General features: G+C 36.3%; 1 protein-coding gene and 1 long non-coding RNA gene across 9 annotated transcripts in view; one reads left to right on the top strand and one right to left on the bottom strand.

The window, feature by feature from the left end:
• gapvd1 (GTPase activating protein and VPS9 domains 1) overlaps window positions 1-20,611 on the top strand; it is an 88,699-nt gene that overhangs the window by 53,633 nt on the left and 14,455 nt on the right. For 4 of the 8 annotated variants that reach the window (XM_009304096.5, XM_009304095.5, XM_009304094.5 and 1 more), the window contains 9 exons: window positions 4,178-4,303; window positions 5,790-5,924; window positions 9,152-9,271; window positions 11,117-11,194; window positions 13,897-14,243; window positions 14,835-14,922; window positions 15,524-15,556; window positions 19,203-19,274; window positions 19,757-19,888. In XM_009304096.5, the coding sequence (XP_009302371.1) occupies window positions 4,178-4,303; window positions 5,790-5,924; window positions 9,152-9,271; window positions 11,117-11,194; window positions 13,897-14,243; window positions 14,835-14,922; window positions 15,524-15,556; window positions 19,203-19,274; window positions 19,757-19,888 (1,131 nt within the window). The remainder of the gene's footprint in view (window positions 1-4,177; window positions 4,304-5,789; window positions 5,925-9,151; window positions 9,272-11,116; window positions 11,195-13,896; window positions 14,244-14,834; window positions 14,923-15,523; window positions 15,557-19,202; window positions 19,275-19,756; window positions 19,889-20,611) is intronic. The other 4 variants (XM_068222925.2, XM_073909324.1, XM_005167157.6 and 1 more) reach the window with 1 other exon arrangement.
• LOC141375667 (uncharacterized) overlaps window positions 12,589-20,611 on the bottom strand; it is a 132,429-nt gene continuing 124,406 nt past the window's right edge. The window contains exon 2 of the long non-coding RNA XR_012384469.1: window positions 12,589-12,651. This is a non-coding gene — a long non-coding RNA (uncharacterized lncRNA). The remainder of the gene's footprint in view (window positions 12,652-20,611) is intronic.

Genomic DNA, 20,611 nt, shown 5'->3' with positions numbered 1-20,611 from the left:
TCATGAACAAATATAGTAATATAGTAAAATTATAATTAAATAAGCTGTTGTTGTGGTTGTTATAAAATGCAACCATTTTAATAATTTGGTTTATACATAATTTTAATAATTTTTTTTTATACAGCTACAGTAAATGGGGTTTTATCACTAGTTGCCTTGTTTTTATTCTGTAATACAAGATCTGTTTGTCTGTCTCTCTCTCTCTCTCTGCCTGTCTATAATTATAATCTATAATATCTATAATATGATATTATATTTTAGCTGTATTTAACCTTTATTAGATAGGACAGTGTAGAGAGAGGGAGATAGGAATTTGTGTGGAGCAAAGAGAGGAGAAAGATCAGCAAAGGACTTTGTGTTGGGAATAGAACTTGGGTTGCATTTCAGTGCTATAGGTCAACGCACTAACCATTAGACCAGGGATTTTCAACCGGTGGGCTGCGGCCCACTAGTGGGCCTCAGCGATTTTGCAGGTGGGCTTAAAATTAACTTAAATATTATGCTATAATTATTTGATTTCATTATTAAATATGTCATTAAAATGATAGTAGTATGGCATTTTCTGTTTTCTTCTATTGTACAGGCTAAACTCGGAATTTGACATAATCAGCCTCACTGTAAATTTTAGACATACAGTAAGTGGGTCTTAAACTTCCAAACGCTGCATGTTAACTTGTTTAAATCAAATCGAGCATGTCTGCGACTCGTACTGTATTAGAGTCGCACAAGTCCGTTGATATACAACCTGTGCGTGCTCTCTTTGTGTAAACAATTTAAATTATCCGCAAAGTTTAGCGCTTTATAACTGACGCGCTTTCTTACAGGAGGATCTAGAGACTCGGGGGTGTTTCAGTAGTGAACAGCTGTTTACTGTTCCTTTCAGCGAACTCCAATAATGTCCAGCTACAAACCAAACCGCATTCAGATCGATGCATTTCAAATGATTTAGAGGGTTTACTTTATTTTACATTTGGGGTTAGGGTTACTGTAGGTTGTTTATTTTTAAAGATATGAATAGTACATCAATAGATGATTAGAAGTCAGTCTAATTAAAAGCAGCAGCAGCAGTTTTTTTTTCTTCTGTCAGGTTCCTTTTCTGAAGAATAGGCCCAAATACTCTGCAGTTGTAAAGAATAACTGAAGTAAAGAATTCAGGAGCTTTGAACATGTCTGCATTTTATATATATATATATATATATATATATATATATATATATATATATATATATATATATATATATATATATATAAATATAAATATATACACACACACACACACACACACACACACACACACACACACACACACACACACACACACACATATACACACACACACACACACACACATATATATACGTGTGTGTGTGTATATATATGTGTGTGTGTGTACACATACATACATACATACATACATATATATATATATATATATATATATATATATATATATATATATATATATAATATATATACATACATACATACATACATACATATATATACACACACACATATACACACACACAAACAATGTTTCAATTTTTTAAAAATAAAATTATGCAGAAAAATAAGGGAATAAAATAAGGCAAAAGAAATGTTTTGCTAATAAATATTGCTTTAAAATAAGCATTTTCTCTAGACAATCAATTTGGGCCTTCAAAAAAATTTGAATTGGGCCTCAAAGGGAAAAAGGTTGAGAACACCTGCACTAGACTATTGATGCTGATATATAGGAACTGTTTTAATATGAACAATCCAAAGCTCTACAATTATGGTTATTCACTTACTTGAGAGTTTGTGAAACTGCATGCCTTTATTCGACCACTTATTTCCGTCAATCTCTCTCTTTTCCCTCCATCCCCTTGTCTACACTATTCTCTCTCTCTCTCTCTCTCTCTCATGCTCTCCTCTCTCTCTCTGACATTCACACAGTCCCTGCAGTCTTATTGACCTTGCTTCCTTCTCATTTGCATCCTCCATTTTTCATTCCTCGGAATATGGCATTGGGGGACTTTTCCATCATTAAGTGAATTTACAGCGATTTCCTTATGTGTTTTCTCCGAGGGATTGGGTTATGAGATACACATTAAATATCCATTAATACCTCATTATCCCACTGATAAGATTACCATGATAATGAGGCAGAAATTCTAATTGTTTCACTACTGCGGGTGCCACTCATTTAATCATGCACCTGAAAGACGGGCGGCCCCGAGCCCCTGCCTCACTCACTGTAAACAGGGCCAGCGGGGGAAAGCTTTCCTGCAGGCCCGCCGAAACCTGCCCTCATGCACAGTCCTGTGACCTGCCGAGAGCTTCATATGGAGTGCTCATGATCTCCGCTTCTGCCCGAGCATCAAGACGCCCCCGCCATGACATGTTGGCTGTTCACCCTCCCCTTCCCGGCTCTCCATCTCCATTCTTCTGCCTTGTTAGGCGCTAGCTCCTGTTGGGAATGTTGCAGAGAGAGAATAATGAGGTTATGAGTGATGCTCAGCTCCATCCACACCTCAAAGTCACAACCCTGATGATTGCATATGTGTGTGTGTGTGTGTGTGTGTAGAGGGTGGAGGCTGCCATTAACCTTTGTCCATCCCTGTCAAAGTCCGTCTACCTGCTGCTTTTGATCAGAGAGATACCTTATGACTAGGCCCACATGAAATCTGTACGCACATGAATACACAATTTTTTTAGCCCATCATTGAATTTGTTTATTTACTTACACAGGGTTACACAATTTGATACATTGCTTGTTTATCTATATTATCACATAGGGCCTTACTATCTTTATCTTCAACTCCCAGTAGTTGCTGTTCTTCTATTGGCTGACAAGAGTCAAGACGAGAGGAAAATTAAAACAGCCAATCAGTCAAAATAACTTCTCTATCACTTTCAGTCATTTATAATGTTTTAAAGACTAAATGTTTGCATGTTGACTTTTTTTGTTGCTGAAGATTTGTCGGCTACACTTTCATGATGCGAATCTTCCGTTCCACTACATCCCAAAGGTGCTCTATTGGATTGAGATCTGGTGACTGTGGAGGCCATTTGAGTACATTGTCATGTTCAAGAAACCAGTCTGTTATCCTGTTGCAATTAGCCATCAGAAGATGGGCACACTGTGGTCATAAAGAGATGGACATGGTCAACAACAATACTTCGGTATGTTGTGGCATTAATGCTCGAGAGGTACTAATGGACCCAAAGTGTCCCAAGAAAATATTCCCCACACCATTACACCACTACCACAAGCCTGAAACATGAATACAAGGCAGGATGGATGCACACTTTCATGTTGCTGATTTCAAATTCTGACCCTATCATCCGAATGTCGCGGCAGAAATTGAGACTCATCACACCAGGCAACATTTTTCCAATCTTCTATTGTCCAATTTTGGTGGGCCTGTGGGAATTGTAGCCTCTGTTTCCTGTTCTTAGCTGACAGGAGTGGCACCCGGTGTAGTCTTCTGCTGCTGTGCCCATCTGCCTCAAGGTTGGACGTGTTGTGTGTTCAAAGATGATCTTCTGCTGCATACCTCGGTTGTAACGGGTGGTTATTTACCTACGGGTGGTTATTTACTTTGGTTACTGTTGCCATTCTATCAGCTTGAACCAGTCTGGCCATTCTCCTCTGACTTTTGGCATCAACAAGGGATTTGTGCCCACAGAACTGCCAATCACTGCTGATCTACTGAATCTCAGTAGATCAGCAATTTCTAAATACTCAGACCAGCTCGTCTGGCACCAACAATCATGCAACGTTCAAAGACTCGTAAATGACCTTTGTTCCCCATTCTTATGCTTAGTTTGAACTACAGCAGATCATCTTGACCATGCCTACATGCCTAAATGCATTGAGTTGCTGCAATACAATTGGCTGATTAAAAATTTGCATTATCGAACAGTTAGACAGCTGTATCTAATAAAGTGGCTGGTGCATGTAAATTATACAGTACAGAGACTTGCTTTTTTCCCCCCAAAAAGTAGATCTTATTGTATTTGCATTGTAAACCATAAATAAAAGTTATTTTAATTTAATGTTTTATGTTTTTTTATTTACTATTCTCCAAAATCTTTCTGCATAAATCCTTTTCGGTTCAGAATTTAATAGCAAAAAAAATGTCGGCAGATTCTGTCTGGCCCTGCTTATGACTGTGTTCTCCATTCTCCATAGGGGCTGCAGCGGAGAATGCTCTGGGCAGCATGCTGTGTTTGCCTGTGCTTTTGGATCCATATGGTTCAACCATCTCAGAGACCACGAGCGAGGCTTGGAGTGTGGAGGTTCTGCCGAGTGACTCAGGTGAGGGATAAAAGCATGTGTATTCAGCACATCTTCTGGTGAGCTCTGTTAGTCTTAGAGAGATTTATTTAAAGGTGCAGCTCTGCTTATTGGTGCTGGCCAGTCAGCTTGCATAAAATATACACATTGTGATGTATTAGTTAGCAGCTACTACTGGAAACCCAGGTCCATAGATGGCAGGGATTAACCTTTAGTTTTGCATGTTAGAGACGAAGATGTTGAAATGTCAAAGCATTATATTTGGATCTGATATGTTGTTATAGCATGTAACCTTGTTGTTATTTGGTTAAAACACATGCAAGAACAGAAAAAGTAGTTGTATTTGTAAAATATAATTACAAGATTTGTAATTGTGTATATTTCTGGCAGCCATTTTATACATTACATCCTAAAATTGTTAATAATATGAATAATAATATTAATAATAATAGTAGGCTTGGGCGGTATCCAAATTTTGATACCGTCAAACCTCCTCCCTATTTTACCCCGGTATCCGGTATTACTGTGCATAATAAAAAAAATTACGATGTAAAGCTCAGACAGTGATGTCCCGTGATGACAATCACGCATACGCATTTGTAGGCATTAAATAAATAATATTTATTATTTAATACTTGTCTCCTATAGGTGCATTGTTTTTTATGACGGTTTAACATTATTGAAACTGAAACTGTTGCTATTTTTAGATCATATGTTTAGACCATATTACCGTATTATCGCTATAGCCTAAATAATAGTAATAATAATAAAAATAAAACATTTCTCACAATCCATGGTTGTGAAACAAGTGTGGACAAAAAAAATCTTAATGTTAATGCAAATATTTTTTACATTGCGTTGTTTATTTTTTTCTGGTTTTGAAAGCTTTTTGTTTTATTTAGTTTTTTAATTTAATTTAATTTAATTTAATTTAATTTTTGTTTTATATGGACATTTATATTATTTTTGAACTCTGCTTTTTATCCATTATTTTGTTCTGTGTTGTTTACAGGCTACTTTATTTTAATTTAGTTTGATAGTATTTTAATTGATATTAATTGTGCGTTTTGAAGAAAGCAGCGTTTATTTATTTTTTTGTTTGTTTGTTTCATATCAATAATTCAATTATGTACGTGACATTGGGCTCCACTCCAGAGATCAGATAGTAGTGACAGACATGATAAGCCTGTAATAAGGACTGGCTGTTAAATGTAAAACAAGACTGTGCCAGTAGCAGGCAGACGGCAGACTGTGTGTGGTCTTGTCTTCCTGCCCGTTTTGCATCACAAGCAATAGAAAGACTGAATGAGTGATTGTTTTTTGCTTTGCTTGGGTTGATTTCAGTTCTAGGTGCTGGGAAAAGTAGACTCCAAAGACCAATTGAGACCTGCATGATTACAAATGAGCACGCAAATGAGAGCCCTCAATGGGGATGCCCTGCTGCGTGTCTTTATGCGTGTGTGGATGCTGTGCACTGTTTTCTACAGCTAATGAATGTGTGTTGCAGAAGCTGCAGACCTGAAGCAGGAGGAACGTTTGCAGGAGCTGGAGAGCTGCTCCGGTGTGGGAAGCACTTCAGACGACACAGAGGTCCGAGAGGTCAGCTCAAGACCAAGTACTCCAGGACTCAGCGTTGTTTCAGGTAAACGTGCGCAGAAGTGACAGAATTCCATGACATGCTTAAGGTTACTGCACACTATATCTACATTTGAAAAAGCACTTTAAGAGGTGTTATCACATTTCAGAGCCACCTCACAAGCGAAAAGCTAAATACAGAATGCCATCATTTTAGCTACAGATAACTACAGTGCATACAGCCAAATACAGTGCATAAAAAAGTACAGAATGTTGCGGACGGTTGTGTTCGCCATTGGTGTGTTTGTTTAAATTGTGCGGTCCAATCAGAGACCGTCACAACCTATGCTGGATTCAGTGACTGGCACACATCTCCCCTGTTGCTATTTGAGGTGTGTGTGCATGCGTGTGTGCATGGCCATACATTTGATATACTGCCCATAGACATTATAATAGAAAGCATGGTCCGCTTTCGGTCCGTTGGTTCGATACGTCAATGCGGTTGCCATCTATTATAATGTCTATACAGCAGGTACTGCCATGTACTGCCTGTTCAGGATTTATTCATGTATGTAATGCAAATGTATGAAGCATCACAAGCAATGTATGAAAATTCCACTTATTTCCTGAAATAAACTGCATTTCAGGATAATCATAGCGCAGATCTTTGATCTTTCCTCTCTATGCAGTATTGGATGAACACATATATAACCTATTCCTCTTTTCTTTTCTATTTTGGAGATGAGAGAAGAGCAAAGTATCTCTGCTTGAACTGACTCTAAAATGTTTTGCGGTTTTTTTTTTTCTTAATGGATTAATTAGTACACATCGGACTCAGTGTGCAAGGTTTTTGAATGTGATGAATTTTTTTACATATGAATACGCAAAAAATGCATTTGAAAATTTCGGACTTCAGTGTGCAAAGACTTTGACTGTGAAGTTCTTTTTAGTTTTTTGAAAGAGAGAATTGTGAATTTAGGCATATGTTCACTCAAAAAATAGTTTTTATGCTTTGATCGAACTACATATATAAAATGAGCTAAAACAACACAATTCTTTAGTTTTTTGGGGAGGAAATCTTAATTGTTTTATCTTCAATCCACTTAAATTTGTAAACAAAATATTCAGTTAACTTAATCTAATTGTATTGGGACAACCTGACTGAATTGTGAGGAACCCAGCATTTTTTTTCAGTGTTCTATGTCATATCCTGTTATATTTTTTTGTCGCGATAATTGCGAAAGTGTTTATGATGATATACGGTGTTATTTCAATAATGACGTAAACTGTAAAAATAATTTGGCAGGTATAATAGCTAAAGTAGGTTTGTATTATTTTAATTTACATAAATCTTAAAAGTTGACAAATTTTTCTGACAAACTGAATTGCATAAGGATTAAAGTGTAATAAGTAACACTTTTTCAAAACGTTTAGTAAACATTAGCTAATGCATTGGTTAACCTCAGCAGTGAGGAACTTTGATATATGTTAGAAATGCTAATGTAAAAAAAAATAATACAACTGAACTTCATTCAGTTATTAGCTCCATTAATCAAACCCATTAAGATATTTAATTTGATTGAAAACATTATCTAAGAAGTAAAAGCCACCTAATATAAGTAGATGCTGCACAAGTAGTTTTTATGGTTTATTGTTTAATGATAATGTATTGAGGCTTGCGGTAAAGTGTTAAAAATAGAAGAATCAGAACATTTTCGATGAATCACTTGAGCATGTTGTGGATTAACTAGTAAAATGTTTTTTTGAAAAAAAAGTCCCTATTAAATCTTCAGTAAATTGGTGGTGTGAGGAACACAATCATAAATAAAATAAAACCTTTTTAAAGTTTATATAAGAAATATTTCATTAAAACATTTCGATACGTTTTCCATTCTGCACGCTTGTGTTTAACTGAAGGGCAATACGTTTTTACAGCTCAGTTCCTAAAGAATAAAATCTTTAAGAAGAAAACCTTTCAGTCTTACAGCCGGGATACATTAAGGTGTCTTTTTAGGCTAGTTTGTTTGCTTTGTTACATGTGTTGCCTTTCATTGTGCTCATGTCATATTGTTAGTTTGATTCAACATGTAGAGTTGATATTAGCAGTCGATGAGAGCACTCTGATTGGCTGTTCAGCTATAAATCGGTGCACAAAAACTGATGAATCAAAGCTAAAAATGCAAGGAACACAAAGAAGCTGGCTATCAATATGGATTATTAGACTGCTTAAATTCTGCTTTCTCTGCAGTTTGTATGTGTGCAGCAATAGTTCTGTTTTCCCTTTGTGGAATGACAGTACAGATACTGCCACCTGCAGGTGTAAACATACAAACTCACCCAGTCACAGAACAAGTTTTTGTTTCAGTTGTTCGTTGTCTGTCACAGCTTTTTAGTTCAGATGCAGGCAACACGAGGTGACAGCACGGTCAGTTAAAAAAAAAAACTGATAGTTTTTTGAGGTTTGATTTGGATGTTGGCTGATAAGCCTGCCTGTCCAATAAGATATATAGTAATATTGAATACCTTCACGTAAACTTGGGAGCATGTGTAAACCTTTTCAACCAAAATCAGTCCACTGGATTCAATAGACAAGCTAGGTAAAGTTTTATTACAAGCTGTTCACCAATTTGTAATAAAAAGATAGGAACATTATTCCAGATCGCAACAGTCAACGTGGAACCACAGATCTGAGCAACTCTTAGAAAGCAAGTCACATTTGAATGTTATTCTATCTCACTGACTTCTTCATAAAGTGACTCCTCTGCCTGAAATTGTTATGAAGATGAATAGGTAGCACATCAACCTCCCGACAGACTTCTTTTGGACAGTTTTCCCTGATGACTTCGGCAGATGGATCACCTTTCCCTTCTTCCTTCGTTCAGTCTTGCCATTTCCATCTCTCCTTCACCTACTTCGACCTCCCTTGGGATTCTCCTTCCTTCTTTATGTGCTCATGGGAGCAATGGCGTGGCTTCCCTCATTCCTAGAGGAGCTTGAAATGAGATGTTCAACATGCCTCTTCAACATGGCCACCACTCCATCACCTGCACACCAGATTTTTGCTTACTATCTGAACTGTATTTCTCAAAGATGTATGCAGAGTCAAACTCAGGACTGATTTTGCTTTTGCAGCAGAACTGCTTTTTTTGTGTGGTGTTTGCTCACAGAGAGTTTGTCATAAGAAAAGTTTCTCCTATGACAAACCAAACTAATTTATAGTTCTGAAGGTAAAATGATTTCATCTGTGATTTATAGTTGGAGGTTTTGCTGATTTGTTGCATATTGTTTGTGCAGGCATCAGTGCCACGTCGGAGGACATCCCTAATAAGATTGAAGACCTACGCTCGGAATGCAGCTCCGATTTTGGAGGCAAAGACTCCGTGACCAGTCCAGATGGAGAGGACTCTGCTCATGGTACAAACGCACACACTCTAATGACTGATGGAGCACACAAATATTGTGCTTTGTATTTAAAGATGCACCAAGGAAAGCTTTACTCTTCACTTAAACTTTAGTGAAATCAATTGTTATTAAGCTATTTTGGCTGTCAAATGATATTAGTTGATTTTAGTTTTATCCAAAACAATCTGTCATATTCCTATTTACATATAAGGTAAAATCGTGGAGCCAATATTTTTTTTTTATTTGTTTACAAGGTTTCATTAAATGAATCTAATTGTGACATTATAAATGTTTAAAATGTTGCAAAATATTAATATTTAAAACAAAGGGCTCTTTCGATCATTTTGTGTCAATTTTTAGCAAAATTTATTTAAGGGTTTCCATCAGATTTAACTTTGCTGTTAGAGGACGGAGTATATAATATATAAAAGTATATTAAAATAGAACAGTTTTTTATGTAATAATCAGGGATGTGATTCAGGGATACGTATTTCCGTATTTTCCAAGCTCAATTAGGGCGACCCCTGTAATTTGCGTAAATCCAAAAGTTTTTTTTGAGGAGGTCTCCGTGACGTTCATCGTCATCAGGGCAGAAAACCTGATTGATGTTTTGCAACTAAATTGTTTATCATTGTGCACAAAAAGAGCATTAACTGCTTCATTCTGGACTGTATTCAGGTATAATGATATTGTGTATCGAATAATTTGTTGCTGACAATATGCAATTATGAAATCACTTTGAATGCATGCGCGACTGTGCACTTCTTCCGCGCTCACATTTGCATGTCACGACCACGTGCACTCTATGTACATTAGAAATAAAGCCAGGACGCACTTTTGTTGTTATCCTCTGCAAGTCATCTGTCCAGATGTCTTCATGCTACAGCTTAGCACCTGAAATTTACCTTACATTGTCATGAAATTGTGTAGATGATAATACCAATTTATAAAAATACATTTAATAATTGGTTAAACCTATAAAAAAGCAGGGACTAGGCCGAAGGGAAAGTGATAAACTCGCAATACATGATATATTTTTCAGGATGGAATGTTAAAGCATATTAGGCTGCTTAATTCAACTGGACTTAATATTTTTACAGTTGAAATTGTTCACTGACTAGCAGTTTATTTATCACGTGGAATAAAGAGCCTCATCTTCTTTTTCTTTTTTTTTGTCTTCAGCTGATCACATGCCTGAATATTGTTTCACAATATTACTATTTTTATTTAAAATTGTGTAAAAACAAAACACATAAATCTTACTGACACCAGACTCGTGAATCATAGCAATTACTTTTTGCAACCATTTAACAATCATATACAGTAGTCATCATTTAAAGTAGATCAAAAAAGTTTCTCAAAATAGACGAGAATGGGTGTTGTTGATTAGTTTAGGACAACTTTGACTAAAGTTCTCAATTTTTCATATTGCACATCATAATTTTTTATTCAAATCATTAACAAATTTACAAGTCAGTGTAGAATTGAATGTGTCTTTCAGTGACTATAGCATTTAATGCAATTATTATTACCTTTAATATAATATTTCTAAATGTTTTTAAGTGAAAATAGGTGTCAAAAAGCATAATGCTGAAATGTCAGTTGTTTAAACACAATATCTTGTGAAACAAATGTAATAACTTGGTGCATCTTAAAGATAAAATTGTAAATTCTAATATATTCCAATGCATCTCTAAAGGTGAAAATCAAACATTTGATCTCATTTTTTTCATTATTAAATGTCATCCTGCACCGCTGTTGATCTTGTTTCTTGGTTTGTGTAATGTGGGACTAACAATCCTTTATCACTCATTTATTCATCCCTTTATCCATCCCTTCATTCTTCCACCTCTCTAGGAGCTCACAGTCTCTCCTGTGCACCTTCTCAAACAGATTCACTGCTGGCCATGTTCGATCCCCTCTCCTCTGGAGAAGGTAATGTCACTTCCCAGCATGCACTGCTGTAGAATGCAGTATTTACACATGTAAGAGCTACAAAGGAGTGCCATAAATGTGCCTAATGACAAGAATCCTCTAATCAGCATGTGCACTGTAAAATAACACAAGCGCCTGCCAGACTTCTGTCCTGTTATGGCTCATTCTGGTAAAATAAAAGGTTTATTATATCGGCATTTAAAAGCTACAATCAATTTGTTTCTGCTCTAGCTTGCTCATCTACAATGGAAAGTTGCGTAAATGTGTTGGTGGGACATTGTGAGAATCTATGTGTGTGGCGCAAGGTGAGGGGATGACAGGTTGCTAGACCTCACTGCAGGCGTTTTGGCTCAGAGGCCCGTCCCCACTGAGCTGGTGGCACAGGGCTGGCATCGGAAGGCACGCGGCAGAGATGCTGTACCCTTGGAACAGGTGGCCCACTTTCACCTGAGGTCTGTCCGACTCTGACAGCTCTCTCAAGCTCTCTCATGCACACACTCCTGCTGACGCTGTGCACTGAGGCTTTTTTATGAATGCCAGTCCAACAGAAGTCATGTCACGACCCTTGCATCTAGTTTTGTTTGTCAAGAACTGGAGGTTATGTGGCAAATACAGAAATTCCAAAAACTGAGTTATAGGAGTATATTAGAGCTGCTCGATATTGGAAAAATCTGACATTGCGAAGTAGTGTAGTGTCGTTTTTCTGCAATATGTATTGCGATATGAATATAATTTCACCAAATTTATTGATTTAGCTCTGTTTGGAAAGATTTTATTAATTTAGATCAAGGGATGATCATGTCTTTTTTTCTATGCAGTTTGTTTGCAAAAAAAAAAAAAAAAATTACAAGTGTATAAAAATACAACAGAGCAGTTAAGGAAACAGTGCGTTATGGCTTTGTGGAGATTCTAACAGTATTCAGGTACAGAAATTGAACAATCAAACAAAAAAACATGGTCATCGTTTTATATATATATATATATATATATATATATATATATATATATATATATATATATATATATATATATAGTATCATTTGTTTAAAAATAATAACATTTAATAATATCTTCATCTTTTAATCTTCAATAAGCAATCTAATCCTGCGATCTGACTATTGCGGATTCACAAGTTGCGATATCGATGCTCGAACGATACAGTTGAAATCAGCATTATTAAAATTTGGAACTTTGAATTATTATTATTTTTTTTATATTTCTCAAATGATGTTTAACAGAGCAAGTAAATTTTCACAGTATATCTGATAATACTTTTTCTTCTAGAAAATGTCCTATTTGTATTTTTTTTGGCTAGCATAAAAGCAGTTTTTAATTTTTAAAAACATTTTAAGGTCAAAACTATTAGCCCCTTTAAGCTATATTTTTTCCCGATAGTCTACAGAACAAACCATCTTTATACAATAACTTGCCTAATTACCCTAACCTGCCTAGTTAACCTAAGTAACCTAGTTAAGCCTTTAAATGTCACTTTAAGCTGTATAGAAGTGTCTTGAAAAATATCTAATATAAAATTTTTGTACTGTCATCATGGCAAAGATTAAATAAATCAGTTATTAGAGATGAGTTATTGAAACTGTATTATGTAGACATGTTGAAAAAATCTTCTCTGTTAAACAGAAATTGGGGACAAAAATCAACAGGGGGCTAATAATTATGATTTCAACTGTATATTGTGCAGTTCTTTTTTCAAAAGGTAAATAATTTAGCTGTTGACTTTTTTTAAAAATGAAATTTGCCAGTTTATTTACTTTTGTTTAGTAGAACATGACTATCATATGATAATGATGTGGATGGATGCATAATACCCCGCTGTCCATCTAATCAAATCGTATTGTGTTGCTGTGAATATCAAAACACAAGAGATTGTTTTAATGTGAAGACTGCACATTCTGCCTGTCTTTGTTGAGGGGTGATGCTGTTTGGTTTATTACATGCATACTGAAGCTTGATGCTTGTGGTGTTGTCAGCTTTTGCTATCTTACTTCAAGGACATAAAAAAAAAAAAAAAAATTATGGGCACAAACTAATTAACAAAAGCAATATGCGAGTCACTTTTCTGGCATTTTATTGTTTTTAAAGCTGTCGTCATGTCATGTACAATTGGAAACTCACAGCTTCTCCAGGAAAATTTGTCAAAATAAAATCTGGTTTAATTTTAGCTTTTTGTTTTATTTGAAAAAAAAGTATTTTATAGGGGGATTGTTTTACATTTGAAACAAAATTTTTTTAGTCCAGAAAAATTGAATTCTCAAAATATAAACAAAATGTATTTGCAAGAACTTCATAGGGCCTTACATAATCTGCTCATCTGTAAATAGTGTGCATAGTCAATATGCTGAATATTAAATTTTTTAGACTAATATTAAAAGACATTGATTGCTGTAGATGGATCACAAGGGCCCAAATCTTGCAGTTGGTACACACATCTTTGTTTTCTTTCTTAATAAATAATATTCAGTGCTTGAAACAAGCTTGACAGGCCTCTACTGTATTTTTATGGATGTTTTGCCCTCAAGGTCTCTGCACCACTCCATGACTGAAAGCTATGAACTGTTTCTTGTTTGAGAAACCCTGTCATTTAGATACGTCACAATAGAGGAACATAGACTGTATTGCCACTTTAGTTTCTTGTTGACTTTAAATAAAAAAAACCTCTGAGTTTGTCTCAAATGTCTCTGCAGGTTCGTGCACTGGCACCATAGTGCGACCCAAGGTACACTATCCTCGTCCTCCTCACCCTCCGCCTGACCCACCCATTCCAGAGGCCAGCATAACCAGCCACATGGAACCCCGTCCGCCCCTCTTTCCTCCCCACCTGGCACAGGGTGACCTGGAGCACCCCAAGCAGAGGCACTCTTACCCTGAGAGGCTGGTGAGGAGCCGCAGCACAGATGTGGTGTCCGCTGGACGCAGACCTAACAGTGACCCCGGACTGAACCGCAGAACCATGATGGAGGAGAGAGACCCGGCTGGAGCTTACTCTACTGGGCCCACCTCCTCTCCCAGCAAGGATTCCCTCAAAGGAGAGGTAAACATAGACTTTGAAGGGTAGTACAAGTGCAGCAATATGTCCTTGAGGCTTTCTTATTATTATGATTTTGAAATATTTTTTTTAATGCCGAGTTAACATCTTAAAGTCAATAATCAAAACGGCAGTGTTGTGAAATGGTAATATATTTATTTGTGTTAGCAAAATATTATTTTCTTTTTTCTGTAAATCCAGTTTTTAGTATCACTTGCTCTTCCAGAAAATCACTCAATATGCAGAGTTTCTGCATATGAAACATTTATAATCATCATTGTTGGTGACATACACACTAACAACATCCACAACATCAATGTTGGTGGTCTATAGTTTTTTGGATCATTATAACTGTAAAGTAACTTTAGAGATTAGTGGATTTTTAATAAATGATTTCTTAGTATAATTGTTTTCAGACATTTGATTAATTATATAAATAATTCATTACATTTCCAGATGTTCCTCTTTACAACTTTTTTTTTCTTCACAAAAATTATTAAATAATTTACTTGCGTTACATTTTGGCTTATGTAATTGACCAAATGTAAATGTTGTTGTGAACTACAGTACTTTAACCATGCTTTTGCCTGTGTTTAGTCTGAGGACAGGAAGGACAGTGATGATGAGAAGTCTGATAGGAACAGACCCTGGTGGAAGAAGCGCTTTGTTCCTGCCATTCCTAAAGGTGAGGAGCCCAACTCTTCAGTAATGTTTTTGTGAGGAGTACAAGTCTGACATTATATGTGGGTCAGTGACCAGACAGATACATTAATATAGAAACTGCTGGCTAGAAATAAAGTGTATTCTGTTAAAATGAGGAACATGTTGCTGATCCTATATTTGACTAACTTGGTTAATGGCATATTTGGATTTATAGTAAACATTTTGAAGACTAAATCTGATAATGATGTTGGGACCACTGTAATCTCCATGCCTATAACTACAAGACTTCTATGAATATTTGAAATGCTTTATTGGGATAATTGAATTACTGAATGTGAATTAGTATATCAAATTTTGTAATTTAGACAATTTTTAAAGATAAATATTGTTCATGTAAAACAATTAATTATAAATTTAGTTCAGAATTTTTCCATTTAAATCCTTTTTAAAAACATAAGCAACAAAGCTTTCCCAAACTTTTGAACAGTCAAACACCCAAGTGCAACTCAAATCAGTTTAAGATTCTGCTGCCCATTAGCTATTAGCATTTAGTATGGATCGGGCAAAGAGTTTGTGTTTTTGAAGCCCAACCCTGTCTGTTGCTGTCTGTGTTCCTCACACAGTGCTCTATTGGACGGCAGAGGGTGAACTCCCAGGTAACCCGCTCTTCAAGCTCTCTCCCACTCAGACTAGTGCTGTACACTAGCGACCTTAATTTATGCTAGCACCCGTAGACTCTTCCTCACCGCTGCGTGATGGCCAGAGCTGTGACGTGACACAGTCTAAAGCTTCATCTTCTCATCCATGCAGCCGTTTTGGTTTCTTTTTGCAGCCGTTTGCTCTTTGTTATGCCACATTTTGGAACTGTTATTGGGAGCTTCTGAAATTGTGATATTTTGACCTCTTGCTTTTTTAGACTTCCTCTCATATGATGTAGGGGTGGGAATCACAGGTTAACTCTATGATACAGTCACAATATTCTGCCCACTTATAATCTATCATAACACCACTGATTCTGTGATAAATGATAGATTGCAAGAAAATCAAGCAAGGTACAGTATATCACAATTGTGTTCACACAAGACAAGCACTGTGTTTCATTTCAATCGCTTGTGCTGTGCAAGGGAGGGTTGTTGTCACGCTGACCAAAGCATAAGTGCAGCCATCGACTAACTTGCACCCTTGACGTTTCAAAATTCAAAATAGCTCAATATTGTGCTCTGGAAAATTTATGTTCACATACTTATCTATGCATTGATCGCACATGCTCACTCGAAAAACAAATCTGCACAAATAACACCCCAACGGGACATTTTTATAGTGGGTTAGGGTTAGACTTCAAAAGTGAGACCTTCGAAGTCCTCACAGGCTGAACGGAGCAGTTTGAAACGAGACGATCTAGCCTACAGAGGACTGATCTCGTCACGAGGCAACCATTACAGCTGCTATTAAAAAGCGCTGATAAAGTGTGTAATGCCTTTTCTAAAAACGTATTTAAACGTATTTTAAGTGATCTAAAGGCAAAACAAGGTATGCAGAAGTTTGAAATATTTTTCTTTTAATCTATACATGTACACATAAACATGTAACCCGTCTATAAAATCACTCTTTAGTAAAACATTACATACTCTTATTGTTTTTTTTAACGTGTTTAGATATGCAAGTAAAATAAACATAATTTATACATTTAAACTGGAGTTTTCATTTTAAAAACGTCCTGTCGTTATCGGCGTGCAATGAATCTTGGGATGTTCGAGGCCGCGAAGGATCCACCGATTGTGTCCTTTATTACCTGGGAACGAAGGACACATTTTAAGGCTGTGTTGAAGCAGCCTTTGAATTTTTTTGAAATGAGACCGCCTTCGTCGCGCCGTGATAACACAGCACACTTTGAATGCATCCTTCGGAGAATGCAGCCACTGACACAAAGAACTTAGAATGACCAAGAGGCGACACTCAATAGAACAATCCATTGCAACAGCTCCAGATTCCGCCATTTTGAAGTCTTATTGCTGTCGCGATGGCAAGCAGCTGCTTTGTTTTTTATTTATTTATTTAAAAAGCCCATTAAAGCTGAGATACAACCTTACAGCACACTTACTATGACAATCATCAGCCCTTTTGATAGTTTATTTTACAAACTTATAATATGCTGTTGTTCTTTTGAAGTTTTCATTCCAAAATAGCTGCCACCCCATCTAGTGGTTGTTTCCCAAATTGCACTGGAGTGTCGCCTCTTGGTGATTCTATGCTCTTTGACTGAAATTCCTGCTGCTTACAAAGGTGCTACTGTGCTGCAACACTGGTAAACTGACACATCTCGACTCGTTTGCTGTCACTAAAATGTGGTTAACAATGTTTAACTTAAGTTATGTTAAGAAATAAATTGAGTTGCGTTACAAAATTACTTAAAAATTGTTTATTATTTTATTAAATGTAAAGCATTTTTGTTTTCGGTTTTTGGCCAAGTGCATTCAGAGTTTTTAGTTTTGCTTTCAGGCTCAAAATTTTAATTTCAGTGCTTTCCCTAATCAAAAAATCTATAAAAGTCATGTCATGTAATTCACTTATTAAGAGTACGTTTATTCTATAGAATAAGTGCAAAGGTGTATAAACAGTTGTCAAACGGACATATACTTGAAACATGCTTATTTTCCAGAGGGAATCATTTGTGATCAGAGGGAATCATTTGATTCCAGAGGGAATCATTTGTTTCTAGTAAAGAAAGGCTGCATTTGCAACTGATCAGTCATAACTGCATCATCTCAAATCTGTTAAAATTACATATAAAAAGAAAAACATCAGTGTGGTCACATCTAAGCAAATCTTAAAGGCAGTTGTTCATCAAGCCAAACACAATAGAACATGTATAAAAAAAAATTGGCACACTGCCAGCTTAGCTCACCAAAGACAATTTTAGTTGGACAACATATCGACTTAAAAAGTCTTCATCAGGTCACTAGTACAAAGAAAACCCTACTTATAAGGTGCGTCCCAAATCGTATACTTGTGCTCTTTTTCTACGCCATTTTGTAGTATAAATAGTGTAAGTAATGCATTCACACTGAAAACTCTAAAAAGAGTAAGTGCACCCAGATGATGCACTTATTCAACCGTTAATATGAAGTGTGGAATGTTGGACACTTTACACACTCAACAGCCGCTGCTTTGTTTACAGAGCGGAAGGGGCTGAGGTTTCAGCCACTGATGCTGGATTATTTATTTTGAATTGTGAAAGCAAAATTCTCCTACACGAGATTATACCGCCTCCCAATGGTGAATGCGGTTATACTCATTGCAGGTATTATTTGATAGTTTAGTCATTTATTTCACTAATTTGTCAACCATCAAATGTCATCAGGGAAATGGTTTGAATTTCCACTTACTAAAAAAAATGTTAGTGTTCCATTTGGAGCGACACTACATTCATGTATTATGCTGTTGAGTGTGTAAGTGCATAAGTACTGTACATAGTGCAAGTGTATAGTGTACCATTTGGGACGAGGCTATAGTCAAACTCTTGACATCACAGCTGCAAACAACAGTTACCCCAATTAAACAATGAGTAAGTAATTACACAAATCAAAACAAATTTGAAGCAAACAGAAAATGATAAAAAAGACATAAAAAAAATCTCTCAAACTTCGTGGTTAGTGATTGTTTTAATGTGAAATACTTTATACTGTATGTAAATGTGCTTCTACACTCAAAAAGACATTCATCAACATTAATACATAATATAATATGAATTCATAAAAAATATTTGATAATACGCGAGCGCTAGTCTTTAAATTGGTTGCTGTTTGGGTCCAGTAACAAATAGATCCCAGCATTTGACCCTAAATATAGACGTTATTCAGTCCTCCTAAGTCAGAAATTTACTCCTGTCATAGACTTAAGAAAATGATACTTTGTATGAGTATAGATGATGTCTTGTAGCCAAAAAAAAGAGAGAAACTGACAGTTTTTTTTTCTTGTCCCACCCCTGATATAAAAACAATATCATCTCATCTTTGTTTCCTTCATACAGTCAAAGTTCACATGGAAATACACATGACATTTTGCACCACACAGCTCCACGTTACTTCACTTGTGACATGCTTCATTTCAGTTGCCCATTACTGATTATTTGATAGCGGCTCATGTGTGGAGCAAGCATGTTCCTCCATGTGGTTGCTCCACAGTACACTGGAGAGAATCTGTGCCTATTGGTCAAGCTTTCTCATAAAAAAAGAAAACAAACACACGACCGCAGCGTACTGCAGTATATCTGAGTATAATAGCTTTTGTTCATGTCCGCAGTGCCGATTGCCGGGCTTCGGAAGCGGGACAAGGCAGAAAAAGACGAGCAAGGAGCAGAGAGGGTCCCACAAGGTCTGCTCCCAATTAACTCTGTCATACACTCACTAAAACAGTGGTCACCGAACTTGTTCCTGGAGGGCCGGTGTCCTGCAGATTTTAACTCCAACCCTAATCAAACACACCTCAACAAGCTAATCAAGGTCTTACTAGGTATACTTGAAACATCCAGGCAGGTGTGTTGAAGCAAGTTGGAGCTAAAACCTGCAAGGACACCGGCCCTCCAGGAAAAAAAATTATATATATATATATATATATATATATATATATATATATATATATATATATATATATATAATTATATAAATAATGTAATTTTCATCTATTAAGCAGTGACATAAATTTGTCTTAGGTTAGGCACAACTATATTCAATACAAAGAAACACACAATCAACAACGAAGAACACACTTAGTCCTATGATGCACCTTTAGAAATATCAGATCTAAAGCACAAGATCCTGCTTGACCTAATTGAATTCTTATTTATTGTGTGTCAGATGAGCCTTCACTGCTCAGACAGAGCTCCAAAACCCAGTCAGCAGAGGCAATTATGGACAAGTACATCAGGTACATGGAGAAACGACCCGCACAGGCTGACGGAGCAACTGCTGGAGGTTATGTTGGACAAGGTTTGTCAGAATAAAACACAACACACGCTCACCCAAAAAACAAGTGAGCAGTATTCTTCCTTATATTCAGTGTTGTGCAGGGTGTCCACGTAGTCTTAAAGTCTTAAATAAAAAAAAATTAGGGCTTAAAAAGTCTTAAACTCACTGAAATATTGACTTGAAGTTCTTAAACATTTTAAATGGGTCTTAATTTTTCATTGTCCATGTAAAGCTACCCAATCAGGCCAACACCCATACAGTCACCAGCAATACATCTCAGTAAAACTTTTAACAAAACTCTGTTTTGTTGATTTGGTTACTCACAATAACATTTGTAAGCTCTCCATGTGTTTATAGACCATATGTGGTGGGGACACTGACCTGGACAGACTGTTGTACATTTAGTTTATGATAGTTTTTAAAACTCGTCAAAGAATGGGGAAAAAGTGTAACTGTCAATATGGTGAATGAAGCCCCGCCTACTAGCACAGGATCAGCACAGTGCACTGCCGATCAGCAGTCGCTAAATGGTGAATAAAGCCCGCCTTTTAGTACAGGAGCCAATTAACGATTGCTTTAGAATGACAATTCTTCTGGTGAGGGGCTCTGACCAGATGTAAGTTTTTAAAGATTTTGGTGATACAAACATTTAGAAATGAAACTAAATAGACAGTTGTTGTTTAGTTTTATTGGTTATTCGTATTATGAAATGTAATGGTAAGCTTGGCAAGTATTTTTGGAGAA

The sequence above is a fragment of the Danio rerio genome, chromosome 8 (assembly GCF_049306965.1).
Source record: "Danio rerio strain Tuebingen ecotype United States chromosome 8, GRCz12tu, whole genome shotgun sequence".
NCBI classification, from domain to species: Eukaryota; Metazoa; Chordata; class Actinopteri; order Cypriniformes; family Danionidae; genus Danio; species Danio rerio.
Note: the sequence above shows the minus strand (reverse complement) of the source record. Positions and strands in the feature narration are given on the sequence as shown.